At 37.0% G+C, this 23,875-nt stretch overlaps 2 protein-coding genes across 3 annotated transcripts in view; one reads left to right on the forward strand and one right to left on the reverse strand.

Moving 5' to 3' along the window:
• NUP62CL (nucleoporin 62 C-terminal like) overlaps positions 1 to 23,875 on the reverse strand; it is a 116,428-nt gene that overhangs the window by 89,807 nt on the left and 2,746 nt on the right. The gene's annotated exons all lie outside the window — the stretch shown is intronic.
• The window catches only part of DNAAF6 (dynein axonemal assembly factor 6), a 37,810-nt gene that overhangs the window by 12,049 nt on the left and 1,886 nt on the right, over positions 1 to 23,875 (forward strand). The window contains exons 4-6 of the mRNA XM_003819675.4: positions 387 to 492; positions 4,222 to 4,318; positions 20,433 to 20,518. Of these exons, the coding sequence (XP_003819723.1) occupies positions 387 to 492; positions 4,222 to 4,318; positions 20,433 to 20,518 (289 nt within the window). The remainder of the gene's footprint in view (positions 1 to 386; positions 493 to 4,221; positions 4,319 to 20,432; positions 20,519 to 23,875) is intronic.

The following is a 23,875-nucleotide window of genomic DNA, read 5'->3' on the forward strand; positions in this document are numbered from 1 at the left end:
CCTATTTATGTTTCTGCAAAAATGTATAATATTTCTTTGCATATGTATATGGAGAGAGAGAGAAAGAGAGACTGGAATGATACACAACAGAATACTAACATTGATTATCTCCAGGCAGTTGGATTGTAGATTATTTTCTTCTTTTTGTTTATGTTTTTGCCAAATTCTCTACAGTTGTTATTAAAATTCTACAATGTATTGGTTCTGTATTGATAGAAACATTTAGTCAGTAGTTACTAATTTAGTTTGTTTTGATCAAAAAAAAAGCTAGCGATTACAAATAATGTTTTATTTCAATGATCCCAAACTGAGTGTGAAGAAGAACAGGAGCAATTTAGAGAAGGAAAAAAGCATGAGCTTCAGCTTTATCTTCCCTTTCTTCACAGTCATCCCTGAAACCAGTGAGGAAAATAACGAGGACATCTGGAATTCAGAAGAGATTCCAGAAGGAGCAGAATATGATGATATGTGGGATGTTAGAGAAATCCCAGAGTAAGTCAAATGAAGCCAGGAATGTCTTTAGGAGTTTAAGTTAGCTGTGTCATCTGATAACATTTTATTTTTTACAAGATTCATAAAGTAACATACCACATAAAAGATAAAACTACAGTGACACACGGAAGGCATGTGTAATTGATTATTTTTTTCCTTCTAGAGCAGAAACAAATAATAAAGCATAACACCTTCCTTTCAGTTATTATCTAGCAAAAATGAAAAATATAGTCATTTCCATTATAAATTTATATTTAATGTCAGTTTGTTGTATAATGTGGAACTAGCAGTTGGAGAAAGCCAGCCCATTAAATTGCAAGCATTCATACAAACTAAATTACAATGCCATGTTTATTTGTCAAGCACTTGCTTTTAATTACTCAATGTTCCACAATTTCGGTAAAAGGCTATGTTCTCTCTCCAATGATCAATTATTACCCAGACTTGTTTACTAGATATTCTAAGATTATATTTAGTGTTCAGTGTATTTTGCAAGCAGGGTTCAAGACTTGCTTTGTAGCCTTTTCAATACAATCAAGTTGTAAATATGAAATTTAGAATTATTATAAAAAGCCTTTTATTCTGATTTTAAAAGCACTCATACTTTTAAGAACCTTAAAATATACTTATATACATAGATGAAATTATTGGTCAAATAGACTAAGCTTTACATATGTGTATTTTGAAATAAAATTTGGATTGACTATTTAGAATAGCAGGAAAAATAAAGCCAACACTTACTAAATTATAATGTACTATATAAATTCTTAAAGACTTCTATGGCAAGTGATCTGACAACTTTTCTAATACTGAATACAAAACTATCCAGTATTTTTTTTTTTTTTTAGACAGAGTCTTGCTCTGTCGCCCAGGCTGGAGTGCAGTGGCACAATCTCTGCTCACTGCAACCTGCGCCCCTCCTGGGTTCAAGCAATTCTCCTGCCTCAGCCTCCCATGTAGCTGGAACTACAGGCACCTGCCACCACGCCCAGCTAATTTTTGTATTTTTAGTAGAGACGGGGTTTCACCATGTTGGCCAGGCTGGTCTGGAACTCCTGACCTCAGGCAATCCGCCCGCCTCAGCCTCCCAAAGTGCTAAGATTACAGGCATGAGCCACTGCGCCCACCCAAAATTGTCCAGTATAAAACAAGCAAATAAACAAAAACTCCATGCTTCTGCCTTCTACATAAGTTCTGAAAACAGAAGCAGTGGGAGACTGCAGACAATTAACTAGAAAGAAGTATCCAGCTTTCAAATAAACAATGTCAAGACCATAAACCTCATAAAAAATCAAAGGAGATTTTAAAACATTTCTTAGAGAACGAAGAGAGTAAATTTGAAGTTATGTTTATATAGTGTCCACGTATCATATGAAAAGTAATAATTAAGTCACTTATTTGTCATATTGTCTAATGAATGTCAAATATCCATATGCAGCAAACTTCAAATTTGAGTAATTTTTCCCTTTTCATCCTGATGTTTGATGTTAGGTAGATAGAACATCCATGAAAGCTTTAAATGAATAATAACTTCAGGTTATTATGAGGAAAATTGCTTTATAAGATTTTTAAAATCTTCATCTTCTACCTTATGAAAATACATTTCAACATTTCTCAATGGATGCAGAGGAAAATAGGTAAAGAATATGAACAGGCAGTTCAAAAAAGAAGAATCACAAGTGGCCAAGTAAAAGAATAACAAGGAGCTGAGCTAAGGCACTGGCCTTGGGGAGAAGTATGAGGGTCTTTATTTGAGTGAGTTTTGGATGAAGAGTTGGTATTTGGTTAGATAAAATGGATGAGAGGAGAGCGTCAAAGATGATGCTGAAGTTATTAGCTTGGGTGACTGAGGAAATGATAATGCCATTAACTTTGATAGGAATTATAGGTTAAGAAGAAGCAGTGAGTTTGTTTTTGTTTTCTTTCTTTCTCCCTTTCTTTCTTTCTTTCTTTCTTTTTCTTTCTTTCTTTCTTCCTTCCTTTTTTCTGAGACAGAGTCTTGCTCTGTCGCTCAGGCTGGAGTGCAGTGGTGTGATCTCGGCTCACTGCCTCTGCCTTCCGGGTTCAAGCGATTCTCCTGCCTCAGCCTCACAAGTATCTGAGACTACAGGTGCATGCCACCAGGCCTGGCTAATGTTTTTTGTGTTTTTTGTAGAGACGAGGTTTCACCAAGTTGGCCAGGCTGGTCCTGAACTCCTGGCCTCAAGCAGTCCACCTGCCTCAGCCTCCCAAAGTGCTGGGATTACAGGCGTGAGCCACAATGCCCAACCAAATTTGTTTTTTTTCTTCGCCAACCACCGCCTCCCCCGGCCCCGCCCATTGTTCACTGCAGCCTCAACCTCCAGGGCTCAAGCAATTCTCCCACCTTACTCTCCCAAGTAGCTAGGACTACAGGTGCACACTTTATTTTTGTGAAGACTGCGTCTAACCGTGTTGCCCAGGCTGGTCTCAAACTCCTGGACTCAAGCAATCTTCCTGCCTCAGCCTCCCTAAGCACTAGATTACAGTTGAGAGCCATCATGACTAGCTGGTTTTTGATATGTACACTTTGAGTTGTCTTTGGGACATCCAGGCAAACCTTTGTAGTAGACAGTTGGAAAATTGCGTCTGGAGCTCAGGATAAGAGCAGGAGCTTGAGCAAATCCATTAGGAGCAATGAACATATAGATCAATCCTCTGTTTGTTTTAACCTGGCTTCACCTTCATAAATAATTGGTAGATGTTATAGCCTATTAAGAGAAAAGTGCCCCATAGCAAATAGCTGCTTATTGTTAGCCATGTTCAAACTCAGAGAAATTCCTTTTTTATTTTTGGGCATTCCTATTGGCAAATGGTCAGAAGTTCAATCAAGTCCTTTAGTCTTACTATCCAGAGATCTACAATTTCTTCATTAAGGTAGCATTAAGCATAATAATAATAATAATAATAATTTGTAAATATTTGTTTCATTCTATCTGAAGAGATGGGGTACCTTGTGGTGGGTGCTTCTATAAACCATTGTATTCCTGGAGGCCCAAATTTGGAGGGAGGAATGATTTGTGAATTGTCATGTGTGGGGTGAAATATCAGGAAAACCTTTCATTACACTCAGAATTCTGTAAGACTAGATTCTAAGCACTATAGTGTAGCTGTGCTGACTACATTACCAGTGTTTCTGTTGTAGAATTTTAGCCGTGGAGATCATTCAGTTCAAACTCACCCCTCCCTCCCATAAATCATACAAATGTAGAAACTGAGACCCCATGAGTTTGTGACTTGACCAACGTCCACAGTTAATGACAGAAACAGTACTAAACCTGAATTTTCTCCTCTGCTCTGTGGTTTAAACTTGGCAGAGGAAGGTTTCTATCAATCCCTAGGTTATGGACTCAGTATTTTTCTGAGCTATTGTTTTTCAGGAACAGACTTTCCTTTTTTTTCTTCTGCTTTTAATCTTATTAGAATCTTATTACAAGTTCCCTCAATCTATTTTATTTGTCTAGCTCTGAAACAGTTAAAGCTTTATTTTAGAAAATAATAACAATCCTGCCTTTCAGTGTTTATTTTGACCACATTTCTAGACTTCTTTTCCTTTATGTTCTATTATATGCCTGAAGACCTGCAAGCACTTTATTTGTTTAGTCCTTTTATTTTATCTAATAGCATATCCTCATAAGTTACTAGTTTTCTTTTCTGTGACAGGAAATTGCTCTTTCATCTGAGTCCCTATAATCATTGATTTTTTTTCAGGTATGAGATTATATTCAGACAGCAGGTGGGAACTGAAGATATATTTTTAGGGTTGTCAAAAAAGGACTCCTCAACAGGTTGTTGCAGTGAACTAGTGGTAAGCCTCTCCTCCCCTTCTTCATTTTCTATACAACCATTGTAGCTAAATTGACTGACTATTATATACATAATATTGTAGGCAAGGTTGTAAACTCTTTAAAAATCGTGGTTGCTATGTTTCACGTACTAGGGTAACAATGGGATAGACAGTTTAAAATTGTTAACTTGTACAAAATAAACTAAGTTTACACATTTGGATGAGATTTACAAATAAACATAATGGAATCATATGACACAATACACAATTTCTATTTTTATCCCTATTAAAACTTCCCAATTGGATTGGACTGGATTTTCTTCCATCCTAGTTCCATCCCATGCATGCCAACTGATTGGTTATTAACTTATGATGAATTGACAGGCAATCAGAATGAAGTATCTCCTTCCCCGCATCTGTCTTATCTCTTATTTCTGTATTTCTCATAATGACTCAGCTTACAATGTGGGACTTAAAAAGAGATTTTCTTAATTTTGGGATCTGACTTCTGATTAAGAACACTAAGAAAGACATCTAAAATGTTACTTTGCTTTCTTATCTGAATGACGCTACAGAATGTTGGAGAGCATCCTTTACCAGGTCACTGTTTCTGTATAACAGTTGTGGCAATACCAACAATATCAATGATACCACCTTACTTTTGCTTATTTCATCCTGATAATGACCTTGTTGAAAAATCTGGGCCTAACCCAGAGTGTGGAATTTGATTCATTTTAGCAACATTAACAAGTAATTCTTGTGTTAAAATTTTATTTTTTGAGATCAGGAACTTTGCTTCTATTTTTTTTCCTCCTTTCTTACAATACATTATAGAATACCATGGTGCCCATGGGAGATGTGTAATATTTTTTCCTTAAGCAAATGATAAATGGAATTTCTCTTTTGCATGAACTTCAGGTTTTTTCTTATTAGCAAAATCTAAGACATTCAATTCAATCAAGTGACATAATGGGAATAGTGGCTTTAAGTACCTCAGGAGATTTTTCAAACTCTAATGAGTTATGCTTTCAAGTAATCTTGAAGTAATTAGCTCCCAGGGTTTTACCAGTAATATTCAAATTCCTCTCTTTTAAATTATTGTAAAATTGTGTTTTTGATGTGTAGTGTTGGGGATTGCTCTAAATTCTGGAGGAATTCTAGGCCCTAAATAAATAAAACTGTTGCAAGCCTTACAGTTTATCTCATGCAAAAATTGCCACTAGTTTTAATAATAAAGGTATCCTGAATGAAGAATCTTGGAAACTAAATCATACCTCATAATAGGAATATATGGTTTATCTAAAACTCAATAAGTATATACAGAAGACTTGATATTTCTCTCAAATGAATTTATAATCAACTGGGGAGGCAAAACTAACATAAATGAACCAATTTTATTATTAAGAATTAAACTCAGTGTAAACAATTATAAGTCGACTAGAAGTTCAGAAGGTTGGGATAAGTCATGGACACCACTGAAAGGCAGCAGCAAATAACACATTTGTTGATACTGTGGCACTTTGTTACGTGTATACTGTTCCTTTTCTCTTTCTTTCCTTTATTTCTCTTTGTTTCTTCATTTATTACATCTTTAAATACTTAGTGAATGTTACTACATACCAGGGACTGTCCTAAGTACTAGAGATACAAAAATAAATGATAAACAATCAATTGTCCTCAAGGAATTTACAGTAAAGGAGATTGACACCTAATAAATCACTGCAGTTCAGTATGGTAAGTACATATTTAGAGGCAAACACCATGAACAGAATGATGGTTACCAGAGACTGGGAAGGGCAGTGGGCAGTGGGAGTTGGAAATGTGGGGATGGTTAATGGGTACAAAAATATAGTTAGATACAATAAACACGATCTAGTATTTGATAGTACAACAGAAGGATAACAGTCAGCAATAATTTGTTGTACATTTTAGAGTAACTGAGGGAGTACAATTGGAATGTTCATAACACAAAGAAATGGTGAATGATTTAGGTGATACAAACCCACCCCATTTACCCTGATGTAATTATTATACACTGTATGCCTGTATCAAAATATCTCATGCACCCCATAAATATATTTTCCTATTATGTACCCATAAAAATTAAAGATAGAAAAATAAAGACATATATCAGGTACATAGTGACATAAAGCAGGAAGAGATCAACTTCAAGTGGATAATATTCCTACAGTGGACAACATTCTAAAAAGGGCATTCCAAGCAGAAGTAAGAGCACGTGGAAAGGTATCCAGGCATGAAATAGCATGGCATATTTGAGTAAACAGAGAATATAACAAGAATAAAGAGTAAGTGTCGGTAATAATGGACTAGTAAGCTGACTCTCAAAAAAGATAAAAGCTTGTAGCTTTTATTTGTAGCTTGAATGTTATCCTGTAGGCATACTAATGATGACATCCACTATCATTGCTTACTCCACTGACAAGACTCAGAGTAAATAGGTTGTTGAGCCCATCTCAAGTATTTCTTGCTCAAATGTATATGCTTATCATTCTTCTTGATAATATGGTGTTTCCTTGAATCTAAGACATCATAAAATTGTAAATGTGCCATTTATTTAACAATAACAATGTTTCAGAGGAAAATAGTTATAATGCCATATTATACCACCATTGATTGTGCAGTTCGTCTCAATATCAGAAACATTAAAATGTGGGGGAAATTGTACCTGAGAATTGCCTAAATATGTTATTTGTGTCCTGGACCTGGTCTATATGTAACAATCCAATCCAAAAACTTTAAGAAAAAATCCTTACTTAAACCGAGTAAGGCAATAGGAGTACAATCTGTTTACGTACAAGAAGTGATTTGGGGTTAAAAAATTCACAAGGACCATCCTTTCCTTTACCCTCCCCAGACTCCAAATAAGAAAGCAAGATTTATGAATCCTAAATCAAAGCAACGGTCCTAAACAAAATTATGAATTAGGAATGTCTTCAGCAAACCCTTCGAACCTCAAACCCAAAGAGCCCCATTAACCAAATACTCCCTGCCCTATTGTTATCCTCTGCAACTGCTTTACTCCTGAGTTTGTAGCCACCAAGTTTCCCTTGCCTTAATCTATATTTAGGTATTTTAGAGCTAGAGCTAGCCAGTGGTTTACAGGTTTGTTTTGTTTTGTTTCTAGCTCTCAAGCTTTTTTCTTTCCAAATAAAATTCTATGAGTAAGCCCAGTGTAATAAACATAAAAAGTACCACTGCCTTGTTTAAGAAGGTACTATCACCCATGAGGCAGCTCTTAGGAGAATGGCTGAGGCTCCTTGGAACACAGTTAGAAAGATGCTGATCTAATTTCTCATCCTGATATTACAGTTGATAAACTAAGGTCAGGCTTACAAGGTTTCAAATACTCATATACATTAATGGAAGAATAATAAGAAATCTAGAGGGCTTCTTTTTCCTTGGTGACATATATGCTTTTCTTTAAACCCCACGAGTGGAAGGCCCTAGCTTATTTCATTTTGTTTTGGTTGTTTTTCTTTTTATCCTCTAGCTATATTCTCCATCCCTCTCCCCAAAGCTCTCACTGTAATGGGTGTGATATTAGGTTGGTGCAAAAGTAATTGCAGTTTTGCTATTACTGACTACTGGTTATTGCCAGACTGACTGAAGTACTGGACCTCTTGGGTGCCAGCTGAGGAGTATGGAAAAAAGAACTATAGGTACAAAAATATGTAGCAAGATACCCTAATTCTCCATAGGATTATTTGTGGCAGGAAATGGGACGGGTGTATTGGAAAAATAGGTCAGCAGATTCTCATTTTCACCCATGGTGCCAAAATCCAAAAATGAATGGGCCTAGGGTTATTGGTATTCTGCCAAATTACCCTTTGTTTGTTCTAGGAGAGGGGAAAGGCAGCTTGCAGATAGCTTGATGCTCTTTGACCTAGAATGAACACATATTTTGATGTTTTACTTTGATAGATCTATATTGATAAGGCGACATTCTGATATGACCCAAGAAACAAGCCACTAAGCCTATTTTTTCCCAACATCACCTCCTTCCTAGGATATGATTCTTCCCCCATCTTTAAATCTCACTGAGAATGGGATGAGAGTCAGGGATGGGATAGAAGTCAGTCACCATCTGGCAGGCAGACACAACCAGGAGTCACATGTTTATCATACATATTTATCTCAGAAAGTGCTATCAATCATTTTGAGCAAAGTATTTGCTCATCCTCTAAGAATTCACTTGCTTCCTGAATGGTCGGTCTGCTCTTCAAATCCTGATTTCTTTCTTAAGGTTAAAACAGTTATATTTGTTTACTTTTTTATTTTTTGAGACAGAGGCTCACTTTGTTACCCAGGCTGGAGTGCAGCCTCAACTCACTATAGCCTCGGCCTCCCAGATTCAAACAATTCTCCTGATTCAGCCTCCCGAGTAGTTGGGATTCCAAGCATTTACCACCAAGCCCGGCTAATTTTTGTATTTTTAGTAGAGATGGGGTTTCACCATGTTGGCCAGGCTGGTCTCAAACTCCTGACCTCAGGTGATCCACCTGTCGGCCTCCCAAAGTGCTGGGATTACAGCCGTGAGGCACCTTGCCTGGCCTATATTTGTTTACTTTTAATGAAAAAATGTATTTGGCTGCTTGATAATGAAATAGATTTTGTTCTCCATTCTATTCCACTCTAGAGGATGGACCTAGTTTTTTTTTTGGTAGGCTTCCTGATTATGTTAACCTTGTTTGATTGGTTGTATACCAGACCATGTGGCACAGGGAAGGATATTTGATCTGTACTATGATTCCTTATTGTCAGTTCCAGGCAGCACAGTAAACCTTCACTTAAATTTCTAATCGTTGTCTCAGTAATATATTCATAATATATACATTTATAGTTAATGTCATAACACTCCTTCATAATGATGGTGGTTGTGGGACATGGTAACAAATACTTCCTTAAAAGCTAATCTAATCATATTGACAGTATATTTCTGATTATGGAAGTAATATATATGTAAAATTTTAAGCAATACCAAAATTAGTAGAGTTGATGATAAAAGTCCATCATAATGAGATGGAGAAAAATTGAGAGAGAGAGTGTGTGTGTGTTTGAAATAGGCTATGGTCAAGGATGGAATAAAGGTAAAAGATGTCATATACATATTACTTCATATATGTATCAGTAATTTTACATTTTGATGATGTCATTTTGAGGTTTCATCAAAATATCTGAATCACATGGTCTGGAATCCTTGAGCTGGACCTGGCAGAAACTCCCGATTCCATGCAAGCAGATTCACAGATTGACCTTGGAAATTACCAATACTTGAGGGATGAATAAAGGTAGAGGAACTGAGAAGGATATTCAGAGATGGGAGGGAAACCATAGTAGTATCCGCTGCTGTCAAGCAGGATTAGGATGCAGAAAGAACTTTGAGATTTGTCAGTTAAGAAGTCTTTGGTGATCTTTGGAAGAGAGCAGCTTCAGTGGCATGGCCAACACCAGATTGAAGAAAGCTGAGAAGTGAAGAGGAAGTGAGGAAGAGAAGCCAGCAAATATAGATTGTTCTTTGAGGAAGTTTAGTGGTGAAGAGGAGGAGAATGAGGAAATGATTTTTGAGAAGGAGGCAGGATTTAGGGGAGTTTTTTTTAAGACAGGAGAGATTTATGTATGCATTTCAGCTGATGACAAGAATCCATGCATTCATCCATGTAATATTTATTTAGTTCCTACTGTGTGTCACTAGAGCTAATGAACAAACAGTTAAAAAAAAAGTAGTCATGGTGTGGGCCTCTAGGTGGAGGCATTTTTGGTTGTCACAATGATTACAGAATTTTTTGTTTTTTTGAGATAAGGTCTTGCTCTGTCACCCAGGCTGGGACGTAGTGGCTTGATCTCAGTTCACTGCAGCCTCAACCTCCTGGGTTCAAGCGATCCTCCCACTTCAGCCTCTCTGGTAGCTAGGACTACAGGCATGCACCACAATGCCCTGCTAATTTTTCTTTTCTATTTTTTGTAGAGACAGGGTCTCATTATGTTGCCCAAACTGGTCTCAAACTCCTGGGATCAAGCAATTCTCTCACCTCGGCCTTCCAAAGTGCTGGCATTACAGGCATGGGCCCCCATGCCCAGCTGATTACAGGATATTATTGTCATTTAGTATTCAGGGCCAGGGTTGCCTTAAATCTTGCAATAAGAGGTATAGTCCTCAAGAATGAAGAATTGTCCTACACAAAATGCCCATATTGCTTTCCTCTAGTTTAAAAACACTGACTAGATAAAGAGGGATTGAAGATATGAGGGTGCTGCTACTCAGCACATTCCACCCTGTTGACTACTCTTTTTTTTTTTTTTTTTTTTTTTTTTTTTTTTTTTTTTTTTTTTTTTGAGACAGAGTCCCGCTCTGTCGCTCAGGCTGGAGTACAGTGATGTGATCTTGGCTCACTGCAAACTCCACCTTCTGGGTTCAAGCTGTTCTCCTGCCTCAACCTCCTGAGTAGCTAGGACAACAGGCACGCGCCACTACGCCTGGCTAATTTTCATATTTTTAGTAGAGACGGGTTCCCAGGCTGGTCTCCAACTCCTGGCCTCACGTGATCTGCCTGCCTTGGCCTTTCAAAGTGCTGAGATTACAGGCATGAGCCACCGCACCTGGCCTGCTCTCTCCTTGAAACACAGTTTTCTCTTTACTTTAATGACCCCATTCTCACTGAGGAGTGACGAAAGACTTCACTCTTTTCTTCCGAAATCACTAGGCATTCCTACTCTCTTTCACTCCCAAATCACTGGCTCTTCCTATTCTGCCTTAAGTTCTCTGGAGATTTGACCTATGTCTTTTTTTTCTCTACCTATTCTCTTTTCACCTAGTCTCATAGCTTTAAATATCATTTATCTCTCTAGTCCTGAACTCTTCCATGGGCTTTGGATTCATATAACTCTTTTAACTCTCGCTCTGTCACCCAGGCTGGAGTGCAGTAGCGCGGTCTTGGCTCACTGCAAGCTCCACTTCCCGGGTTCACACCATTCTCCTGCCTCAGGCTCCGGAGTAGCTGGGACTACAGGCGCCCCCCACCACGCCCGGCTAATTTTTTGTATTTTTAGTAGAGACGGGGTTTCACCGTGTTAGCCAGGATGGTCTCGATCTCCTGACCTCGTGATCCGCCCGCCTCGGCCTCCCAAAGTGCTGGGATTACAGGTGTGAGCCACCACCCCCGGCCTCATATAACTATTTACTTGGCATCTCTTACTTGTTTAATAGACAACTCAAACCTAACATGTCTAAAACAGAACTCTTAATTGTCTTCCATAAACCTTTTTCTCATTCATCTTCTTTGTGGCAATAACATTCACCCAGTTGCTCAAGCTAAAAACCTAAATCAGCCATCATTCCTCTTTCCTTTATACCTCATGTCTAATCCATCAGCAAGTATTACTGGCTGTACCTTCAAAATATATTCTAAATCCATCTAATTTTCATTACCACTGCAATTGCTATCCTGTTACTAACGATCATCATCTCTATCTGGACCATTCCGACGAGTCTCTAATGACATTATCTCCCTGCTTTGACTCTTCATTCCCTACAGCCTTTCCACACAGAGTGTAAGAGTTCCTTTTTAAAAGTAAGTCAAGGCCAGGCACAGTGGCTCACACCTGTAATTCCAGCACTTTGGGAGGCTGAGGCGGGTGGATCACCTGAGATCAGGAGTTCGAGACTAGCCTGGCCAACATGGCAAAACCCTGTTTCTACTAGAAATATAAAAATTAGCCGAGCATGGTGGTGCACTTCTGTAGTCCCAGCTACTTGGGAGGCTGAGGCAGGAGAATTGTTTGAACCTGGGAGGCAGCAGTTGCAGTGAGCAGAGATCACGCCATTACACTCCAGCCTGGGCAACTCCATCTCAAAAGAAAAAGTAAATCAGACCGTATCACCTCTTCGCTTACAGCCCTCAATGGCTTCCTGTTGCACTTACAGAACAAAATCCAAACTCCTTATCTTAAAAGTAGGGAAGGGCCCCGTGTGATCTGACCCTTACCTACTTTTACAGTTTCATCCAATGTGACACTTTCTTCCTTGTTTGTTATGTTCTGCTTATCCTGACCTTCTTTTTGATCCTTCAATATGCCAAGTTATTTCCCGATTCCTTGTTATTCATTCCACCTGGGTATTCCACCTAGTCCCTCAGATAATGAAATTTTACTTCTTCCTTTCCAATCATTTTAACCTATTTCTTGTTTAATTCCATGTTAGTACCTCCAGAACTATATTATGTAATAATAGTGAATACTGAACTTTATTTCTTATTTCTCACTTTAAATTTTTAAAAATTAAAAAAATATGAGTACGTAACAGAGATACACTATTCAGCCATTAAAAAAAGAGATCCTGTCATTTGAAACAACGTGATGGAACTGGAGATCATTATGTTACGTGAAATAAGCCAGGCACAGAAAGACGAACATCACACTTTCTCACTTATTTGTGGGATCTAAAAATCAAAACAATTGAACTCATGGACATAGGGAGTAGAAGGATGGTTACCAGAGAATGGGAGGGGTCATTGAGGGAGGGGAAGTGTGGGATTGGTTAATGGGAACAAAAATATAAATTTCTCACTTTAATTGGAATGGTTCTAGTGTTTCTTCATTTAGTTAGATACTGATTTTTGGGGTATGTGTTAAGGATCTGTTCATCTATTCTGATTTTAAGAGTTCTAAGCAAGAATAGATGATGAATTTAATCAAATGCCTTTTTACCATTTGTGAAGATCATACGATTTTTTAGTTTTTATCTATTGGTAAATTATATTAGCAAATTTCTTAATATGGAACCATCCTTGCATTCATTCATTCAGTCAACAAATATTTGTTGAGTGCCTATGATTTGCCACTAAGTATTTTATGAAAACTCTCATTAACAATGATAAGCTGTAGGAAAATGAAAAAAAATTAAAGGTGATGGGTCTCTGTTTTGAAATTATAAAAATATTTACCTCTGAAGTATAAAAATGTAGAGGTATGTATTGTCCAAAACCAGGGCAAAAAACCAGTAGGTCATCTTTTTAAATTGATAGATAAATTTCTTTTTTTTCTTTTTGTTTTTTGAGACAAGGTCTCACTCTGTTGCCCAGGCTAGGGTGCAGTGATGCAATCTTGGCTCACTGCAACCTCCACCTCCCGGGTTCCAGCGATTCTCCCACCTCAGCTTCCTGAATAGCTGGGATTACAGGTGCATGCCACCACACCTGGCTAATTTTTGTATTTTTTCTAGAGATGTGGTTTCACCATATTGGTCAGGCTGGTCTCAAACTCCTGACGTGAAGTGATCCACCAACCTTGGCCTCCCAAAGTGCCAGGATTACATACATAAGCCACTGTGTCTGGCCAGATGGATAAATTTTGATAATGCTACCACTTTGAAACAGTCCAGTACTATATTACCATACCTGTCTTTTTAAAAATAGTTTATAGATGCATGACTCCTCTCCCATCACAGGAGTCAAGAGTCCTCAGAGGCCTCTTGTGGCTTTCCACAACTTATTGTCCCATATTTTTATGGCCAGTTCATGCAGGCACCCCATAAACCTTTTTCCCAACATATTACCATACCTGTCTTTTTAAAAATACTTCATAGATGCATGACTCCTCTCCCATCACAGGAATCAAGAGATACTGTTCTAAGTATAGAGGATAGCATAGTAAACAAAACATAAACATCACTGCCTTCACAGAGCTTACCTTATTGTGGAAGAGATAAATAAAATAAACACATAAATTGTATTGTACATTAGAAGGTGAAAATGCTCTGAGGAGAAAAGGAGGAGGAAGTGATAGGGCATACTAGAGTTGGTGGTGGCTGAAATTTTTAATAGTGTGGTCACGAAAGCCTTCACTAAGAAGGCAATATTTGAGCAGACACCTGAAAGAGATGAGGAAGTGAGGTTCCAATGTTAGAAAGGGTTTTGTTGTTGTCATTGTTGTCATTTGAGACAGGGTCTTGCTCTGTCACCCAGGCTGGAGTGCAGTAGTGTGATCTTGGCTCACTGCAGCCTTGATCTCCTGGACTCAAGTGATCCTCCCACCCCAGCCTCCCAAGCAAATGGGAGTACAGGCGCTCACCACCATGCCCAGCTACTTTTGTATTTTTTGTAGAGACGGGGTTTCGCCATGTTGCCCAGGCTGGTCTTGAACTCCTGAGCTCAAGTGATCTGCCCATCTTAGCCTCCCAAAGCACTGAGATTATAGGTGTGCACACCACACCCACACTAGAAAGGTTAATCTAAGTGAATATTTAAAACTCCAAGATTTAAGACGGGAGGTAATCTTAGAAATATCAATAAAGAACAAGTAACTATTCTTAGAGAAATCAGGGGAAGTGTCCCAGGAATTAGTAAACGATTCCAGCAAGATGGGTAATAGGTGGTATCGCGTAAGAACATGAGTTTTTATGTTGTATATGTTTTAGGTGTACAACATGATGTTTTGATATACATATTCTCAGTAAAGTGATTACTACAGTCAAGCTAATTAATGTATTTATCATCTCAGGTAGTATCTTTTGTGTATGTGGGGGATAAGACCACCTAAAATCTACTCTTAGAAGAGTTCCACTACTTGGTATAATATTAACTATAGTCCTCATGCTGTACCTTAGAGCTCTAGAGTTATTCATGCTAAATAACCCAAGTTTGTATCCTTTGACCTGCATCTCTTCATCTCCCACCCCATCTCTAGTAACCACCATTCTTCTCTCTATTTCTATGTATTAGATATTTTTTAGGTTCCACATGTAAGAGAGATCATGCAGTATTTTTCTTTCTGTGTCTGGCATTTTTCACTTAGCATAATGGAGGACATGAGTTTTTTATTTAACTGGAAGAAAGAGACAGGCCCAGTGTTATAAAGGAAATAGGAGAGAAAAAAAAACTGGCGCCAACTGAGAAGACTATAGGGGAAGCAGTGTAATTGGGAAGATCCAGATTTCAGTTAGATTAAGAAGCTGAGAATATTCAAAGAGGCTAAAGAGATAAGGGATGATGTACTATGTATTCCAGAGGACCTAATGGAAAAGGCTCAGGATTTGATGAGGGATGGAAAATGGAGACATAATAGGAGATATGAAGATCCATATGGTAGTTATGTGATAAGGAATGATTTGGGAGTCTGAGACTTCTTGTGGTTATTGACAAATAGAGTTAAAAGTATAATGAATTTAGTTCTGGTGGTCTCAAGACAGGTAGTGGTGGTGAGGCTATGATTATTTTGGGGGAGAGGGTGAGTGCCAATGTAGATGTGGATGCCTGTAGATGAATGTTCTTACTGCAGAGTGAGTTGAGCTTACTCTTGACTCCTGTGGTGGAGAGGAGGTATGCATCTATGCAGCATTTTTTAAAAGACAGGTGTGGCAATATAGTACTGGACTGTTTAAAAATGGTAGCATTATTGAAATTTATCCATCAATTTAAAAACATGACCTATTGGGCCTTTGCCCTAGTTTTGTACAATACATACCTCTATATTTTTATACTTCAGAGGTAAATATTTTTATAATTTCAAAGCAGAGATCTAATGCCTTTAATTTTTTAAAATTTTCCTATAGATTATCATTCTTCATGAGAGTTTTTATAAAATACTTAGTATGGCTGCAGTGGAAAAAAATATCTTATACATGTTTCTGTAGTTAAACAATGGGAAATTAAACAGTTGAAGCAATTCGGAATGAAATCTACCCAAACTTTTTCTGTTAATCAAAATTTCCTAATATTGTTAAGTTTCAAATGGGAACTCAAATAGCCTTCTTTCCTAAGAATCAAATGTGTGAGGAGTGGTTTCTGTATTTCTGTCAAATGGAAATATTCTTATAATATCTAGAACCCATAAATAAATTAATTTAGAATATCTTCCAAAGTGTCAGTCCAAACCCTCCAGTGAAGCAGCTTCACTGAAATATCAGTAAATAGTGCTGGTCAAGTTACATATAAAATATTTTTTACTTATTCTTATCGTGGTGATGAAGTGACAGTTCAAGAGGAAACCTAGAATGGATGACCTCCATGGAACACCTGCTATTTGGACTTCTCTTGTCAATTTTCAAACATCTTTTAATATAATTGTAGACATTTATCTGAGGAGCTGAGAAGCCTGTTAATCACTTACAAATTATATGACCTTTCAGGAACCATCTTGTCATACACATCTCTCATAAGAACACGACAGGAAAGAAGAGATTTGAAACTCACAATAATAATCACTCAATAATGACTCCCTAGTAAGTCAGCTCTCTTACAGCACATAGAGGACAATAAATGAAGGCCAAGGAAAACGATTTGCATGCACTTTAACCTTCCTTTACCTCTCTTGAGGGAAGCCTCAAAGTAAATTCCCAGAGAGAGACTGAGTAGTTTTTACTACTTGCCTGAAGAGAAGCTGAAAGTGGGAAGAAGGGATCTCACAAACCTTAAATTATGGGCTTTTTTCCTGTTACTTTTTATTTATAAGGACAGAAGGCAGATATTTGAAATAAAGTTAGTGATGGATACTGGGGTAACCAGCTTCCAGCATGGCATCCAATAATTCTCACCTCCAGATATTCTTCTCTTTGTGTAGCCCCCTCCCACATTGAGTAGGGCTGACCTGTATAACTAATAAGATTTTTTTTAATGAAAAAGTGTAATCTATGAGGCTACATTCTAAAAAAGGCATTGCTTCTGCCTTCATCTTTTGGATCCTTTACTCTGGGGAGAATACAGCTGTTGTATCCTAAGGACACTCAAGCAACACTATGGAGAAGTCCATGTGGTGAAGAGCTGAGGCCCCTTACAAACAGCCATGTAAGTGAACTATCTTAGACACAGATCCCCTAGCCCTAGTCAAACCTTCAGATGTCTACAACCACAGCCAACATCTTGACTACAGTCTCATAATAGAGCCTAAGCCAGAACCATCTAGCTAAGCCATTCCCAAATTCCTCATGCACGAAAACATGTGGCATAATAAATGTTTATTGTTGTTTTGAGTTATAAATTGGGGGGGAGGTATAATTTGTTATGCAATAATAGATGACCAGTAAACAATAAATAATAAGTGGCTGGGCATGGTGGCTTACACTTGTAATCCCAGCACTTTGGGAGGCCAAGATGGGAGGATCACTTGAGCCCGGGAATTTGAGACCAGCCCGAGCAATACAGCAAGACCCCATCTCTACAAAAATAAAAATAAAAATAAAAATAAATTAGCCAGGTGTGGTGGTGCACACCTGTGGTCCTAGACACCCAGGACACTGAGTCGGGAGAATTGCTTGAGCCCAGGAGGTCGAGGCTGCAGTGATCCATGATCACACCACTGCACTCCAGCTTGGGTGACAGAGTGAGAGCCTGTCTCAAAAATAAACAGTTAATTTTTAAAAAGTAACAGAACCAGAATTTAAACCTAAGTTTGATTCCAAAGGTTGAGTTCTCAGAAGGTTAAAAGTTTCCCAATGAATTTTTAAAGTTTTCCTTAGTTTACCTATTAAAATAACTTATTCTTTAAAGCAAATTCAATTTGCACCCTATGTAAAGAAAGGAACATCAATTCCTTTAAATTGTTTGGTCAGTGACATCATCCTATATTTACTAATGTTTAACAAGTTAGGTCTTGAGCGCAATCAGTTAGAGGTCAATTAATATCCATGTCTGTATTCCAGGTATTTGTTTTAAAGTATTGCTGGAAAAATCTCATGCATGTGTCAGGAGTTGTTTTTCTGTTAAGATTCCTCATTGAGTCTTCTGTCTTGCAAGATATTAATGTGTGCGATTCCACCTAATTTGTCCCTTCTCTTGTCTCTTCTCTGAAACCACTGTAGTATATAATTTTAATTTCCTTAAGAAGAAAAATTAGTGAGTTGTTTCTGAATTGCCCTTCACTAGAACAGCAAATGATTTTAAGAACCATTTTAAAGTTCTACCCAGAAATTGTATCTATTTTTGTCTTTCTCAATTGGCATTTTAACCCTGGAAAAATAATATTTTGCCATGAAAATTCTAAACATTTCAGACTAAAGAAACAAATATTTGTATCTCTTCTTTGAGGTGACATGAGTTAACATGTGACGTTAAAGATCTCAATTTGACTATCAGACCTGAGTATTAGAGTAAAAATGGGTGGGACTTTCTTTGTCGAATAGAATGCCTATTTACTTTGAGGCAGAGCACCTGTAACTACCCCCTGAGAACTGTACGTCTCTCACTTGTAGCATCTCTGATTATGAAGATCCAAATTTTCAAAATATAAATTAGGAGGCAATTTTTTGTTGAATGAAAATGTTAACCATAGTATTTAGATAGTAGCACCTGTAGAGCTCTATTTACAAATCTTTGTTTATATACAGATTTAATAAAGTAAAATATAACTCACAAGCATGTACTGCTCCAAACACATTATATTGCAAAAACACAACTGCCTACTTTAAGCTTCTTACAAGAAATCTCAATTTGTCGCATTATTTATTTGATATGTATTTTCCTCATAACTTACTGCTTTCCCTCTGGCCATTAGAGCCATGAATTCACCAGATGTTCAATATTTCAAGTCTTCTATCTCATTTTACAGAAAGCTTCATAATTTACCTGAACCTTGGGCTGCATTTTCTTCATTTCTTTGTTTATGGAAACCATATGCCATGCTACCCTATATATAGACATCAACTTCCATCAGAAAGAGAAAGCATGTAGAGAGTAAGAGATAGACTTTGTGTTGTGGTAAAAATACACATAGTATAAAATTTACCATTAGTGACATTTAGTATATTCACGATGTTGTGCAACCATCACCAGTATCTAATTCCAGAACATTTTCATCAGTGCTAAAGGAAACACCATACCCATTAAGCAGTTACTTCCCTCTTCTCCATTTCCGCAGCCCCTAGCAACCACCAATCTCTTTTCTGTCTGTATAGATTTGCCTATTGTGGGCCGGGCGCGTGGCTTACCCCTGTAATTCCAGCACGTTGGGAGGCTGAGGCGGGCAGATCACAAGGTCAGGAGATTGATACCATCCTGGCTAACACGGGGAAACCCCGTCTACTAAAAATACAAAAAATTAGCCGGGCGTGGTGGCACGCACCTATAGTCCCAGCTACTCTGGAGGCTGAGGCAGGAGAATTGCTTGAACCTGGGAGGCAGAGGTTGCAGTGAGCCGAGATTGCCCCACTGTACTCCAGCCTGGGCAACAGAGCGGGACTGCGTCTCCCACAAAAAAACAAAACAAAAACAAAAATTTGCCTATTGTGAACATTTCATATAAATAGAATCCTATAATATGTGACATTTTGTCCCTGGTTTCTTTCACTTAGCATAATGTTTTCAGGATTCATCCATATAACAGTACTTTACTCCTTTTTATGGCTGAATAATATTCCATTGTATGGATACAACACATTTTGTTTTTTCCATTCATCAGTTGATGCACATTTGGGTTGCTTACACCTTTTGACTATTATGAATAGGGCTCCTATAAGCAAAAACATTATGTACATGTTTTTGTTTGAAAACCTGTTTTCAGTGCTCTTGGGTATATACCCAGGAGTGGAATTGCTGGGCCATGTGGTAATTGAGATGAAACATTTAAAGTGAAATCTTACTAAACCAATATGTTGTCCTTTTGGGGAGGTGGGAGTCATATTGTTATTTCTCTTTTGTTTTGATAACATAACACCTGAACTCCCACACCTCCCTAGAAAATGTGGTATGGAAATTTATGCCAGAAGACTATTAGATGGCATCACCAACTCATACCCAACGTGAGAACTAAACTTTTTTTATACAAATTGCCAACTGATATAAAGGCAGTTGAAGGTCCCCAACTCTAACAGGTGTACTACTATGTACCTTCAGAAAATGAAGGTTACAGTCAAGTAACCAAAGTGTTTCTGTATAGCTTTGGAGCCAGAAACCTTAGTCAGATTACAGGAGGTTGCCCTTGGGCCACTCACTAAATTTCTCTGTTGTAGTTTCTCCATCTGTAAAATGGGGATAATAATCTCTGCTGCTCAAGATTGACATAAAGATAGGGCATAGCCTGGCACATAGTTGACAATAAATATTAGTCTCTTTTCCCCATATATTCTTATATTCTTCAAATTAATTGCTCTCCAATATATCACTATTTTTCTTCTCATTTTCTCTTTCAGGCTAAAATTAAATTGCCAAATACAAACCCTTCTGATATTCAAATTGATATCCAGGAAACAATCCTTGACCTTTGTACTCCTCAGAAGTGAGTAAAACTTAGAACTGGAATAGTGTATTATAATAAAGAGTCTTCAGTCAATATTATTTTTTTAAATGTACAGTTATTTTGTATCACCCCTAAAGTCTGAAGAAAAGTGGAAAATTTTGTTAATCATTCAGATGTTTGATCTACATTAATATAAACATAAATATGTTTGGAAATACTTGGACTTTTTTCTACTTTGCATCCGTGCATTTGGAGTGGGTTAATGCTATTAAAACACAATTCTTGACACCCAGATGCAGTTTATCTATCAGAAAAAATAACTAGAAGTGAAAATGCCATTAAGTTGTAAGTCTTATATGTGGTTTTTGTACATTGATTACATAAGGGAAGCAATATCTTTATACTTTTGTCATTTTGTGGGGCTGTAAGGTTAAATTTGAGTGTTTTCATTTAAATCAACAAAAAGGTCTTGCCATCAATTACTATCTAAATACCTCACTGTTTCGTGCACATCTTATCTGGATATAGAGCAGTGAGCACATACTGGTTCATTGCAATGGTCCTAACTCTGTAACTCATGAACGTTTCAAACTGGATTTGGGATGCAGGCAGTTGCTGGCACATTTTCTTCCTTCCATTTATCAGTACCTATAATTCTCCTTTGTTGAGCTTAGGACTTCAAGAAAATGACAAGGAGATCCTTCATACAGAAGATTCCTATGTGTAAACAACCCAATATGCATATGTAGCTTAATCTTGGCTTCTATAGTAAATGCATTTAACCCAAAATGGTCTACAGATAAATATATATCAAATGTTTTCTTATTATTTACATCATTTCAAAAATGTATCCTCACAGAACAATCATCTCATGTTATAAAAATTATATTCACTATTTCTGCTGTTTACTTCAAGGAGTATTGTACCCTTTTGTTGCATTTTATACACGAATTTACTCTTCCACATAACCTTTACAAGGAAAATTGGTCAAATGAACAATCTTCCAAGATATTTGCAAGCTTGTTAAAAGCACACACATGTCTACACACCATGGAGTTAATTTCCGTTTCCCTAGCAGTTCTCACTGTCTGTGAGACTTTCATTTAGTGGATTCTGATGGATATCTGTAATGACGGCACAGCCATAGCAGCTACCTAAAGATTGATGGAGACAGCAGAAATACTGAATACAATTTTTATAACATGAGATGTTTGTTCTGTGAGGATACATTTTGGGTTAAAAGTACTTTTCCACATAGAACATGGGCTATACACTAGGTCCTTTGGATCATAATGTACTTATATATTAAATGCGCAGTGCAGAGAGGTACCATCTCTTAAGAAAACCTGCTTAACTAAGATAGAAGACAGAAAATATAATTAAGGATTTTATCATGTTTCCTAAATACTTGAGAATCCTTTAGAGCCATGCTTTTCTCTGAAATTGCATTATCGGGAATGTGTCTTGTTTTCGAGTTTATTGATATTCACACCTACTTTCTTTAGTTTCTAACTTTGACATCATATAACGCTATGTTTATCCAATCTGAGAAAGATTTGAGAGGGCATTCTGTTCTTGTATCTATAAGGCAGAAACAAGCGAATTTATTTTAACTGAATTGACCAGTGGTTTCTGTCAAACAATAGTCAATTTCATTCGAATTACCCATAAAACCCAGGTATTTACCAAAATAAGTAAAGCAGTTTACCAAATTCTTCACTTTTTTCAATTGGTTGTTTTGGCATGTAGATACCCAACATGGAGTAAATGGAGAGGAGGAAAGACGGAGAAAATTGGATAATTTACGGGGATCTCTTAAGTCTTCATATGAGATTTCATTATTTTTCTAAGTGAATTCTAAGAATTTCATAAATGAATACCTTGAATGTGATAATAATAACACATTCTAAAGACAAATGTAAGCTAATTTTTGGTTGAGTGCTGCTTTAGATTACTCACACATTTGCTGTGCTCCTTTAGTTTGGATTGGGAATTGACTGATTTTCAAAGACTGATAGCTTAAAAAGAAGTTTTCTAAATGAAATAGTTGAGTTGCAGTTCAGTAGCTATTTCTGCACTTTCTTTGAAAATAGTTATGTCTCCTTCAGTAAACCTTAAAAAGGTTTTTAACCCAGATATGTAAGTCAAATAATTTTGTTAATTATATAAGATAAAAATTTCATTATGCGAATATGCTAGGAACCAGGATGTCCTTTGCTTAAATCTCTTGTGAGCAACATCAACTTAAACTCTCTAATATAAGTATAAGCATGTAAGCCTCTAAACTTGAGTTCACTGTAGAGATTTTTTTTTGTATTTACATTCATGTATTATTGTTTGCATTTAATTTCTAATGAAAATTAACACTGGATGAACCTTTGATCACTGCCTAGACTGTAACTTCTGAAAATGCAAATACATTGTCAATGTAAAAGTAGAGGTATTGGGTTTAAATGTTTGTTCATATCTTATAGTACTAATCTATGGTAATTATTCAAATGTTATTTTGTGGTGACCTGAATACTTGCTTCATTTATTTACTCACTCATTCATTTATTTATTCACTCAACATTTATAAAGTCTTCCACTAGACACTAAGGGAGCACCAAGATAAGATACATTAATGTCCTTCCATGAATTGTACATGGATAAGTATTTGGAGAATTTTTATTTTGTTTAAATATAAATCTCAGTACAGATAATAAGACAGTAAAACAGACGACGAAAATATTTCCCTTCTCCTAAGAGCCTAAATCAGTTGTACAGTTCTACTGTTCAACATTTTATTATGTGAAGCCATACTACTTAGAACTACACAGAAATGCAGGCGTAGATGGATCATTCCAATGGCCACTAACTGTCTCTTTTGAATTTATTTCTCTCTGGACAGAGAAGTGCACATTATCATTGGAACTCCTTCTTCAGCTGATTTATAGTTGTCTTTTAGTGCAACGAAGCTACCATACTAAGCTTTGCTTTCTTTTAAAAGTGAATATATTATCATTTATTGAATAAAGTATAAAGGAAATCTAAGTCTAGCACAACCTATATTGTAAACAGATTTAAAGGATGGACTCTACACGGTTTTTGCACTCACTTTTTTTTTCCTGAGATGCCAAATATTACAGTCTACATTAAAATGCATTGCCACTTAATGGCAATGTATTCAGGCGAAGTGTTTTTCCTACCCCACATGGAATGGAACAAGAGTCACAGAAAATTTATCCTTCAGGTTCCATAAATGTGTAATAAATACTTTTAATGAACCCAGTCTTCTGAACTCAGGTTTTTGCACAGGAATAAAGAAGGAATTGATTTTCAAGGGTTTTGTTTTCAAATACATACTAGTTCTCAATTCAAGAACCCAATAATTGCCCCTAAAAATACCATATTCCT

Source organism: Pan paniscus, chromosome X (assembly GCF_029289425.2).
Source record: "Pan paniscus chromosome X, NHGRI_mPanPan1-v2.0_pri, whole genome shotgun sequence".
In the NCBI taxonomy this organism is placed as follows: Eukaryota; Metazoa; Chordata; class Mammalia; order Primates; family Hominidae; genus Pan; species Pan paniscus.